Source organism: Condylura cristata, unplaced genomic scaffold, assembly GCF_000260355.1.
Source record: "Condylura cristata isolate star-nosed mole 26May11 unplaced genomic scaffold, ConCri1.0 scaffold00030, whole genome shotgun sequence".
Classification (NCBI taxonomy): domain Eukaryota; kingdom Metazoa; phylum Chordata; class Mammalia; order Eulipotyphla; family Talpidae; genus Condylura; species Condylura cristata.
Genome location: NW_004567131.1, coordinates 20,817,441 through 20,830,144, shown reverse-complemented (window position 1 = coordinate 20,830,144; position 12,704 = coordinate 20,817,441). Strand labels below are relative to the sequence as shown.

The window sequence follows — 12,704 nt, the reverse complement described above, 5'->3', positions numbered from 1 at the left end:
GAGGCTTCACCAGAGAAAGAGTGGGGAGCAGAACAGGCAGATCGACGAAGTACACTGCTGAGGGGAGCAGTGGGCGGGTCAGGAGAGGTCTGCTGCGCCATGTGGTCACCTCCGGGGCAGGCGGGAATAGAACTCATGCAGAAGTGGCTTTAGCTTCTCAGTGCAGTGCTTTAACCCGCTGTGCCACCAGGGAGGGCCAATTTTTACTTTTTACTGCATGTAAAAGTCCATTTTAAAGTGGACTTTTAAAGTTTAATTTTCTTCTGTGCCTAATTTAGTGCTTCACAAAAAGTAGGGGGAAATAACTGAAAACTAAAATTGTGAAGATGTTTGAGACTTCAAATGTCAAAAGTTATGTAATATTCTGTGTCCAAGTGATTTTCATAACCTACAAGCCTAGAAAACCAAAGAAAAGGAAATAACAGAAGAATGGAAAGAATGAGTAAAAAAGAATGAAGCAAATATCGCTGCCTCTTTTTATGGTGGAGGTAAAGTTAGAAATGTGGGCTATTTGAAATGACAAGTTTTACTCATCCATCTTTAAAATAATGACATAGCATATCATTAAAATGTTACAGCTATAAATTCACTTGCTTAAATAAACTATTCTGAATATTGTTTTACAGTGCTAAAAGTAGCAAAATATGTAGTGCTATCCAAATAAGATATGAGTTTAATGCTTCTTTATTTACTTCAAGTTTATTTACACCTAAAGATTACATGTTTATTCAGAAGTTTAGAACTCAATGATCCTTACATCTTTTCTTAAAACGTTTCATCATTAGACATTTTAAAATAAAATTAAGACTGTTACATACCTGTTTTCAACTGTTGTTAGGTAAGCCTTCTCATTTTCACAAGTTTGGTTTGCTTCTGTAAATGTTGAAGGTGTGTGTCCAATCATATAGCAGTAGAATCCATGTCTTTTCCAGCCCTATTAATATATCCAAGCAGATCTTCATGCATGTTTATCAAATAGTGGTATTATAATAATTCTATTATCATGAAACACAAATTAATAAAAAACAGAACTGTCTAAAGAACACAAACCTGAATAACTGAAATGCACTGGAGATCATTTAGGTAAACAAACAGTAGATTTATCCTCATATGACATTCTTATGCAAAATGTGGGATCAGTCATTCTCCCCACTTCTGTATTCTCTAGTGAAAATTGTTTGGAAAAGTTCTGTTTGCTTGGTTGTTTGTTTGTTTTGCTTATGTATTTGTTTTTTAGTTTTTTACATTATTCTTCATTTTGTGCATTTTTCATTTCAGTTGTAATCCCCATGGGCTTCCCACTACCAATTATTCAACTGTGGTTCCAGTTTTAAAAAATAATAATACAATAAACACTTGGCATGACAGAAAATCCCAGTGTCTATTGAGGCCAACAGGGATGGTAAGTCTCAACTTTATCATCTGGCCATAGGAGAGGACTTATCCAACTTTATTTTAGCCGGTTCCTCTTCCTATTCAACCACAGAGAAATGTTAAATGAATATATAGCCATCAAAAAACAAATAAAATAATACCAACAAAATAATTTGAGAGCAGTGGGGGGGGGAACTTTCAGATACATAGAAAACTAAAAACTGGTATAGAAATGCACAAGCTGCGGCTATAGTTTCCCAAGGTATATCAGACTTAGATTATGGGGCCTAGTGCCCAGGGAAAAGGCATCTGTGTCCATAAAAATTATCTGACCACCAGGCCCCTGAAGTAAGGAAATGGAGCTTAAGTGCTTGCATGAAGTTAATGCCCACAGAAGGGAGCCCTGTTACAAAATGAAAGTGAATAAACACTATCCACAGAACCAGGAAATGACAGACCGTCTTGTCATCTACCTGTGGTTCTGGGCATAGAAAAAAAATTATTCTCCTTCCAAATAAATGCCAAGTCTGTACCATAAACTGGTACCTGTTTCAGTTATACACTATCCACATCATATGAGAACCTACAGTCAAAAATATAAAATACAAATTACACCTCAAAAGGAGGCTCTCCTAGGCGTTCAGAGAAGTCAAAGGAAAATATTCCCACAAATCAGGTCACGTGCACATGTGATTTTAAGGATTGGGGTGTAGGTGGGATGAGAATAAATTCACAATAAAAAGTTCCAAAATGTGAGAAAACACCTCATTTTAAGGGAGATTCAAGAACTGAAATTAATAAAACAATCTGAAAATATATGTATTATATGTATATATATATGCATATTTGAGCTGATTTAAATAGCAAAAGAAATAAAATCAATAATGAAAGATTAAAATGCTACGAATAAAAAGTAGATTCAAACACACAGAAAATAGTGTTTCCAGAAAAGAAATATAGAAAGTTAAAAACTCAATAACCAGATTAAATGTACAAAATATAGTTTCGGAAAGATTAGCAAATTGGATTAATGCAGCACAAAGAAATAATGATGAACATAGGAAAAGGGATTAAGAGAACATATTAATTAAAAAAAATTAGAATGAGAAGGTGAAACATTCATCTGAGAGAAGTTCCAGGGGCCTCAAATAAAACTGACTGATAATTTTTAAGAATTGAAAGATATGAAACCTCAAAATCAAGACACACTGAGAGTACCAACCAGAATAAATAACATAAATTCAAATTGTGACACAATGTACTAAAACTGCAGAAAGACCAAAACAATGAGATGTTTAAATCACAGAAAACACAGAGTATCTTCTTTAACAAAAAAGGAATTTGATAATAACTGGAATTTCAATAGCAAAAATAAAGATCAGGAGAAAATGAAATCATATACAAAGTGCTGTCAAAAACAATTTGTCAATCTAGAATTCCAAACTGACCCACCTAAAGTATTATTCTAGGTAAGAATGAAGTCAAGACATTTTCAGATAAAGAGAGGGAGTTTTCCACTCAGATCTCCAGAATAACTAAAAGATTTACCTGGGTAAGAAGAAATTTAAAGTCAATGTAAGTAGACTAATAATCTTCAGCATGTAATAACACTCAACAAAGTTGCTAATATTTTCTTGAAGCTTATCATTGCCAGCTTAATGACTGTATTAGATCTAACAGCAATTGCTGACATTACAATCAATAGAAAAAAATATTTAAATCTTAGGTTATATAGAAGTAATACAAGTTAAGGATTGTTTGTTTATCAAAATTAGAATAATATTAGCAATCTCAAGCACATGTATGTGATTAGGAAAAGAATATATAAGTGGCCTGGAGACAGAGCTAGATGCTAGCCTGATCTTTTTGTGAAACTAAGAAATTAATAGCTCTCTACAGTGAAAATTTCAGAATGCAAACTTTAAAAGAGAGATTTTGATCATCACCAAGATTCTTTATGTCTCTATGGTTTTCTGTATCTGTTCTGTATGATTTGATCACAACAACGATACCTTAGAAAGGAAATTAGCTTCTTTATTTTTATGCAAGGAAAGTGAGAAAGGAAATGAGAAGAACTGAGCTATTCAGCAACTGGATAGGAAAATGATAAACATGTACTGTGTATTTTACAATTTCCTTATGCCTTCAGATATTATTTCACAGAAATCACTTGCTTTAACCCCAAAGAAATATAAGACCTTTGGGAAGGTATTTCTATTTCTCAGGTAAGGTTAAGCATGCTATCATTCCTATATTCAGCTTAACTGAGCTACTACCAGTAACTAACAGGAATCGACAAAGACAATGCCCGTCAGAAGGATTGTCAGAAATATTGTATGTGGGAGAAGTGACTAAGAAAATCTTGTCATCAGGCTCTCCCTGGTGGCGCAGTGGATTGAAGCACGGCACTGAGAAGCTAAAGCCACTTCCCATGAGTTCGATTCCCGCCTGCCCTGGTGGTGACCACATGGCGTGGCAGACCTCTCCTGACCCGCCCGCTGCTCCCCTCAGCAGTGTACTTCGTCGATATGCCTGTTCTGCTCCCCACTCTGTCTCTGGTGAAGCCTCTTGCTGCCCCTGAGCCTCTGGCCTGTACCCCAGCTCTGTATGCACAAATAAATAAATCTTTAAAAAAAAAAGAAAATCTTGTCATCTTCAATTTAAAGTCACCTACTGAAAATAGTCTTACAGATTGTAAGGAACATCACCTTCACAAGGCTCATGTGTATATATTTTAACAGTAGAGAATACCTGGACAATGATTTATGCAGAACAATGATGCCAAACACAATAAATCAGTGCATGTTTTCAAAAGGTGAAATATATGGCTATGTTTCATAACATTTGTTCTATGTAAATAATAAAGCACTTCCCAGATAAAAATCAAGCCCAGACTCTCACATAAGATTTGCGGATCTGAAATCACCGTGTACTTACTTTCTGGCAGCCTGTGTCAACCTCCACTTGTCCTGGTGCATGGGCTTGTGATTTCATCTTACAGATGTAGCCAAGAGGCCTCTCACAGGGCCAATCTGCCCAGAATCCATCCTATGAAAAGCAAAGGGGAAACCTCTTAAATATTATCAGTTGTTTGACTTAAATGCTAATTTCTTTTAATTGTTCTAAGAAAAGGAAAACAAAGATTCATGATGATTCAGATAAAATGGCATCAATGGGAAGGGAAGGGAAATGGACAATTTACAACTAAGCAATAAACTTGACTCTAATAACATATAAAAAGGGATGGTAGCCCCAGTATGTTTTTATATATTCGATTTCTAAGTCTTTATTGAAAGGATTGTGCAAGAGAAACTAAAAATGCTTAGAAACTCTGTAGTCAGCAATCTCTACAGTCAGCTGTTTCTAGGTTAACCAAGTACATGAAGTTATCAAAAAAAAAAACCTCCCTGATCCAACAGACCAAATGTAAATACACCTGAAATCAGTCTTTCCTCTTTCTATTCACGAGTGTCCTCCTGGGTCAAAAACTCCACCTCCGTCTCTGTCTCAGATTTTACTTTTTTCCTTTCCCCTAGATATTTTACCTTAAAATGACTTCTCTTTCCCTTAACTGCCAAACACCTTGGGAAATGTCTGTATCATCTATCTCTATTTTCTCATCTCTCAAACCCTTGCAATCCTGTACTCAATTCTCCAGCCAGAGAAATATTTATAAATCATGAATTAGGTATTGCTAATTCTTGCTAGTGCTATGTTTTCTTAACCTCAAAGCTAGTATTGCCACCAACACTTTATTTTTCTGTTTTTTGTCATACTATCCTTTCAGCTCTTTGCACATATGATGCTCTCTGGCTTTCTTTTCCTAGAACACTTCTATTTGCCTTTTGCATCATTAGCACCTATTTCTTTTCTTAAGCTCTCAACAAATCACAATAAAAAGAAATACATCGCAAAAAATAGTAGCTGATACTACTGAACAAAAAGTATAGGCCAGGTACTACAGGAATTTAAAAGCACAAACCCATTTAATCCTATTCCCACTATGTAAACTAGATACAATATTATACCCATTTTTATTTATGAGAAAATAAGTCATGTATTGAAACCAATCTTTTCGACACCAGGTTCATCAACTATTAAGAAAGGATAATTCCATGGTATTCTCTAGTTGCTAGACTGCTTAATTCCATGTAAGCAGTCTTTTCACATGTGATACTTCCATGTAACCTCAAAAACAAATGTAATTATGTTAAGTACAGATTCCAAAGACTGAGACCCAGAATAGATCTAACTATGTCAACACCCACTCAGAGCAATCAGTCAAAATCAGAACCAAAGTTCAGGTTTGATCAAGTCATATACATTCTATTTAGAACCCAGAATAGGAACAATATGAGAATTTGTATATTGGCTAATTTCATTCTCAAATTAAAACTTTCTGTCTGATGCTTTTCTGGTCTTCTTAAATATTTGACTTTGCTAGATAATTGAGAAAATTAAGAAATTAAATTTTGGTTCAGACTTCCTCTATGTCAATTAACCCAGTCTAAATAATGTAATAAGGGAAGCAGAATGAAAAAATTTCCCTGAGATTTTTTGATAGAGATCAGTAATAAAGTTGCATTACCTTGCCTTTCATCACAGTACAATCTTCCTGCCTGTTGTTTTCATGACTTGGTTCTCCACGAAGCCATTTGGTAAATGTCACAGGAGTCCCATCACTCCATTCAAAATACATCTGAATCTTGATGTCATTTAAGCCTATCCACAGCTCATCATTTGGTTCTAAATGGGAAGAAAAATACAGAAGAATTTGCATACAGTCTTCTTTCCAAAGAGGGAGAGGAGCACCTTTGGCTATATCAATAGGAGTTCTTCTCCTCTGATATTACAGCTGTCATTGAAGTATAGCCTCTTATAGGCTATAGATTGAGATGTCAGCTACATTTCATGCTGGCAATTTTAATTGTGTAGTGTATTCTTCACATTGCCAAAATAATTGTATTTATTTAACTTTCCAATATGAAATTGAGATGGGTTTATCATTGCTCTCAATTGTATGAAGTTTCTTCTTGTTATAAATAGCATACTACAGCAACAGCATGCAATTTTTTAAATAAGGTAATTTATCTAGAGATAAGTCTGTTTGACTACTAATAAATCTTAGAAATGTTTCAGAGTAGTGTTACTTATTTTTTACTATGTTGTTATCAAGAACATTCCAGTTGTTTCTTTTAAAGTCCAATCAGTAGAATAAGAATGAAAATGACCTATATAGTGCTAAGGTAGATGAGGACTTTAGGGTCTCCTAACATTTGGCAATTACTTATTAAACTGTAAGTATTGAATAAAACACCAGAAAAGCATAAATGAGGAACATTAAAACAAAAACAGCCATTTCCATCGCATCTAATCCAAATTTGGGTTTCCTTAATAGAGAACCAAATCAGTTGTAGCTATAAATTGCCCCATCTCTTGAAATTCTATGAAGAATTATACTGATTTTATCAATTTACTTCTATGAAGAATTATACTGATTTTATCAATTTACTTCTAAAATTCTAAATATACTAACAAAAATGGGACAAAATTAAAGACTTAAGATATCATAGCTTAAATCATACATTTCCAAATTAAAAATATGAAACTTTATGAGCACTAATAGGAATTTCATCATAAATGCTTGATTGACATTTATAAAATGGTAAAATAAAAACACCTGCCAGAAGACTGTAAAGATGATGTTGTAGAAAATGAGAAATATGCCACAGTACACAGAAATTTCCCTAAGTGGCTTCGCCTTCTTCCTCCTAAAAGTTGTCACTCGGTTTTGCTTTTGGAGAAGTCCCTGACTGGACCAGTGCCAGCCCAGCAGATGTTTCCAGAGTCATGAAGCAGGAATGACATTGTTAGGATGATCCCTTTTCCTTTCACTTAATTTGGCAGATCATAATCTTTTAAGCAGGAAATATAGCCTTTAAAATGACCCCTCAAGGACTTAAGTTCAAGATGAATAAAAACATAAAATCCCAAGTCCCACAATTATGACAAAGTAATGTTTCCTATTCACATTTTTCTCACTAAGCAACTCTCCCCTTATAACTTCTATAATCATAAACTTAAATTTGACCCTAAAAAAAAAAAACATATATATATAATACATGAAAGTAAAGTTGTCACAATAGTTGCTATAAATCAGTTAGTGATGCTGTCTTGGTTAATGTAGTAACAACGTACATTTACAGGTCCCAATTTATCCCTTTTGCATCTATGATTAATACAAAAGATATCTCAACCAGACCAAAAAAAAAAAATTCCAGACTCTTAATTTAAAAGCAATAATTAAAATTTTGTAAGTTTTATACCTTTAACAGCATTAATTTTATTGTTTTCAATTCATTGTTCTCAATAATTAAAAAGGACAGTTTCTCGAGTGAAAATTCACTAATTCTCAGTTTAATTTACGTTAATTTCACTATCATCTAATTTCCCAAAGTCATTATACTAATAAACCTATAAGGCTTTCCTATTGCTATATCATGTCATATAAGTGGAGCAAAATTTTCAGTTTGGGGCCTATGGCTTCTTAACTAATCTGCTTCCCCCCGAATCATTTGCAAACCTTCTTACCTTTTAGTAGTATCAAGACATGCTGCATGCTATTATTCATATATATCCTTTTGGTTTCATTTTTATTTTCTATTCTGAGTTCTGCAGGATAGTTAAATACAGACCAGCCGGGGAATGGTGTACAGATGCCGCAGGCTGTTACCATGACCTACCACACTAAGGGAGGTGAGCTAATGAGAAAGGATTCATGTGGCACAGAGGCCAGGAACACTAGTGTTCTGGGGTTTTCTCAGTCTTGCACTGTAATGAGCATTTTTTTTCTTATTCTACTTGCTGTGTCCTCTTCCCCCTGCCACCACCACCCCCCACCAATTTTCGGGCAGCATGTGTCCGGAAGCCGTCCCCAGCATCACCACCATCCATTTCCTCTTGTTTTGCTGGCTGGAAATGAACACAGCTGCAGCTATTCAGCAGCTTCATCAGTGAAAGCAGAAAATGATAATCATTTCATCAGCAAGTGCTGCTGGGTGCCCATTTCCATCAGGTTCCTCCTCTCACTCCTGTTCAGGCTCAGCATTTCCAACTCACTTTCCTACTTTGTTCCTACTAGGGCCAATTTTTGAAAACTTTCCATGAGTTTAAGTAGTAGATTTTTTACCTAATTCTTAGGGTATACTCCTAACATTAAGTCTTGATTTTCTTTAAAAGTTTAGGCTTCAGTTTAACCTTCTCAATAAAATGTGCTATTTCTCTCATTGCTCAACATCCTAGCAGCCTTTCTAGGTTAAAAATAAATTCCCTGTATGGGATGGGTCACTAGAGACCTTTCTTTTCTTTTGAAGATTCATTTATATATGGATACAAGAACTGGGGTGTAGGCCAGAGGTGTGGTGCAGAGGGTGGAGGGCGGGCAGGGTGGAGAGAGGATTCACCAGGGACAGTGGGGAGCAGAATAGGCAGATCTACTGAAATACACTGCTCAGGGGAGCAGAGGGTGAGACAGGAAGAGATGGTAGTCTGCTGCACCATGTGAGTTAACACCCTGGCCAGTTGGGACCAAAGTCATGCTGCCATGGCTGGTGATAGCTTTATAGCGCTGTCCTTAACCTCTGCACCACTAGGGTGCACCACTAGAGACCACTCTTCTGAGTGAAAATAGCAATCTTAAAAGAAAAAATGCACATACATGGATAATTCACCAAAAAATTAAATATTAAGTTTAAGATAGATTATCATCAAAGAACAATATTTTAAAAACTGCATGCACTGATAACATATTAAAAGTGATAAAAATTCTTTAAATTCATATCTAATGCTTAAAGCTCAGGCATGATTGATACTTATGATTAAGTTGATGTTATTAAATTATATAATTTTTTTAATTTCCAGAAGTGGGTAACAAGTGGGGAAGAGCAGAATCAAACATATTCCTGGCTAAGAGTTCTTACCATATCCCAGTTGGGAGATAATGAAGTCAAATTCCTCAATGCTGTGTATACTGGTGAGATCGCCACCTTCCTTCCTGCATGCAGTCAAAGCATCTCTTTGGATTTTCTTCTCCTCTCTGTGAATTTTGTAACAGTGACCCGCATAGGGCCACCACTGACTTGGACAATTAGTGGGCACATCACTTTCTAGAAGAAAAGTTTGGAAAACATTTAAAAGGGAAGATTTTTTTTTTTTATTGTAACAATAGTTTCCCTCATTTCATCTACAAAACAGCTCACAGAGATAACTCTAATTTTCATTCTTTGCCATACACATGCACAAAAGATAGGCTAGGTTGGATTTTCTTTCAGCCTAGGAGGTGGATAATTTCCTCTTTCATTTCAAAACTAGGCTAAGTGGGAATTTTTTTTAACTACCTGCTGCAATGCTAGGATAATATAAATTGCCACATTTTCTCTGCATGTTATTATTACAAGCCTGTACTCAACGTGCTATGCTAATGCTAGAAGTACAAAAGATCGGAAGCACAATACAGTCCCTGAATAATTTCAGTTTACTTGTTTTCTGAACACGATGGAGAAACAGAAAAGACAAAAAGATGTGCTATAATGTAGAATATAATGGGTTGGGTACATGGGTACAACCAAACTGATCCTGAAGCCAGAACAGCATGAGGGGGACACCAGTGTCTCTGGACCCATCACTGCCATTGTTTTGCCCTCAAGGAAGACATGATATCATGGAATTTTAATTAAGAAAATTTTCTGGCAAAACCTGAATTTGTAGTAAGTTGTGTGATCTTGGGCAGGTAACATGAACCAAATATATATATATATATATATATATATATATATATATATATATATATACACACACACACACACACACACACACACACACACACACACACACACATGAATACTACTGCAAAAAACAGCTTGGTGACATAACTTACTTAAAGATGGAAAATATTACCAAATGAACATCAATTTACATAGTTATGTTTGATATTAAGTTTCTCAAGTATGCTTCCTTAGTTCAATATAAAAACATTCATTTTTGTTAGTTCACTCACTGAATTCCTTAAAGCCATTCTCCCTGAAAAGATGTTTAAACCCAGAACTCTGTATACAGTAGTCATTCGTTCAAGTAAATAAGCAATCATGATGACTAAATACTGTATTGCTATAGTAGAAAAATGCATATTTTAAAAAAAATTCTATCCTCCCTCAGTGCAAGTTAGATTTCCAGTGGTTAACAAAAGAAAACTTTTTGTAAATGTTAGTGTAACTCTGGAGCCCTCTGGTGGGATATTTTAATTTTGCTGCCTGGAAGCTGAACACTATGTCAGTAAATGCTGAATTCAAAAACTGAATACATGAATTTTTCAAATTTTAAAAATGTAAAACAACCAATAAAGCAATCATTCCTTAGAGATTTGTTCCTCTTAAGCTGTAGAGAAATATGATATAAGCCATTAATGTGAGCCATGGAGATAATTTTAAATTTGCTGGTCACCATGTTAAGTAAAAGAAAAAAGGAGCAGGTAGATTGAATTTCAACAATATATTCACTTGACACAATATATCACAAATATTTTTATTTCAACATGTATTCACTAAAAAAAAGTCATGTGATATTTTACTATTTTGTTACATTAAGTCTTGGAAGTCCAGCGTGTATTATATACTTACACATCTCAGTGGGAACCAGCCACATTTCATGTGCTCATATTTTTAAATAAATCTAAATTACTTTTAAATCAAGGAGAAAGAAGTCAAGAATGGCACACCGTCAGACTTCCCCAGCAGAATATAAATATATACACATGTATATACAGATCCTCTTATTGTTTCACTTCCAACATAGGTAATAGTTAACAACTGAAGTTATTGTTTGTTAATTTAAAGAATGGGTGCCTTCTTGCCTGAGTGGTTTCATCCTCCTATAAAGTTGAAATAGGAAACACAATTCATGGAGCTTGTGTTTTCAATTCATGGAGCTTTAGGCGTCGTGTGGTAACAGACCTCTGAAGAGATGTCATCCTGTACTCTTAATCATATAGTGTTGTAAACTAACGTTACCTCAATAAAAAATATAATTAAAGCTTTTTCCAAAGTCTAGCCTTTATATAAAGTTTATTAGTCTCTTTGGATGTTTAAATCCATTTATCTGAAGACTTCAATGTCAGATGATGAATCTAAAGCAGTGGCGCCCGATAGGTCTTTACATAGTGGGGGCATAATGAAAACCTCTCTTTCTGACGTTCACCTCCTAGCTGAATTCCAGTTTTGTCACGTGCGAGTTCTACAGCCTCCCCATGCACAACATGTGAATAATAATGCCAGCCCCTTAGAACCACTGTGAAGTCCAATTCTTACTTGTGCTCTGTGCAAGGCCTTCCATATATCCCAGCACTAAGGCAAAGCACACTCAGGAATTGTTAGAAGCAGTGATAGAAGCAAACCAAAAGAAATTTTGTAGGAAAATCAAATTTACCCAATTATCAGTAAAACCTATGGAGCCTTTTCCTACAGTTATGACTAGGTTGTTATTTTATCCCTAAATTCCATTTTTAACACATTTCAGGACAAGTAGATCACTTACCTGAGGGGATAACAAAAGAACTCAAAGTTGTGTTGCCCTTTTTACAAATATAGCCAAGTTTCTGAACACATTCCAGATTTTCCCATTTAGCATTTTTCCCAGGATTTAGTGACACACAGCTTTTTCCAGGCTCCACTGATGGACTTCCTTTAGGAGAAAAAGGAAAAAGTAAGGTGAGACTAGGGTATATATTACAGGTAGACAGATCCAGAGCCTTGTACATTCATCCCTGGGATTTAAAGGATCTCCATCTGTCTTTTGCTAAACATCACAAATAAAGATTTACTTACTGGAGCACTGATTGGCATCTATTTGTTCTTTTGTTATTGGATCCTTCCAATGTCTAAAATCCTGAAGTGTTGACTATACAAGTGTTCTTTGAAATAACTTCTTTTACATTAAAATGAGTAAATTTAGACTTTAAACCTGAACAATCTTTATACTGAATTATGCTATGTATAATGGAACTGCACCTAACAAGTAATACATGATATTCCAAATGCTGCAAATACCTGCCAAAAAGTCAATCTAAATTGTGAAGATCAGGTGAGACATTCTGCACTTGAGAAGACCTTCTCCAATTAGAGAGGAGACAGGAAGGAAAAATAACGGAAGGGAGGATGACAAGGGATGAGACTTGCTAGAAGCTGCAATGTGTCCTACAAATGCTGAGCAAGTCTGCCTGGAACAAAGACTATTTCCCAAGATTTCCAGCTCAACCTGCTTAAACCCCCCCACCCCCC

General features: G+C 35.2%; 1 protein-coding gene across 1 annotated transcript in view; it reads right to left on the bottom strand.

The window, feature by feature from the left end:
• Positions 1-12,704, bottom strand: part of MRC1 (mannose receptor, C type 1) — a 73,014-nt gene that overhangs the window by 33,485 nt on the left and 26,825 nt on the right. The window contains exons 6-10 of the mRNA XM_004691281.2: positions 11,962-12,108; positions 9,354-9,539; positions 5,963-6,120; positions 4,312-4,422; positions 819-934 (exon numbers count right to left, since the gene is read on the bottom strand). Of these exons, the coding sequence (XP_004691338.1) occupies positions 819-934; positions 4,312-4,422; positions 5,963-6,120; positions 9,354-9,539; positions 11,962-12,108 (718 nt within the window). The remainder of the gene's footprint in view (positions 1-818; positions 935-4,311; positions 4,423-5,962; positions 6,121-9,353; positions 9,540-11,961; positions 12,109-12,704) is intronic.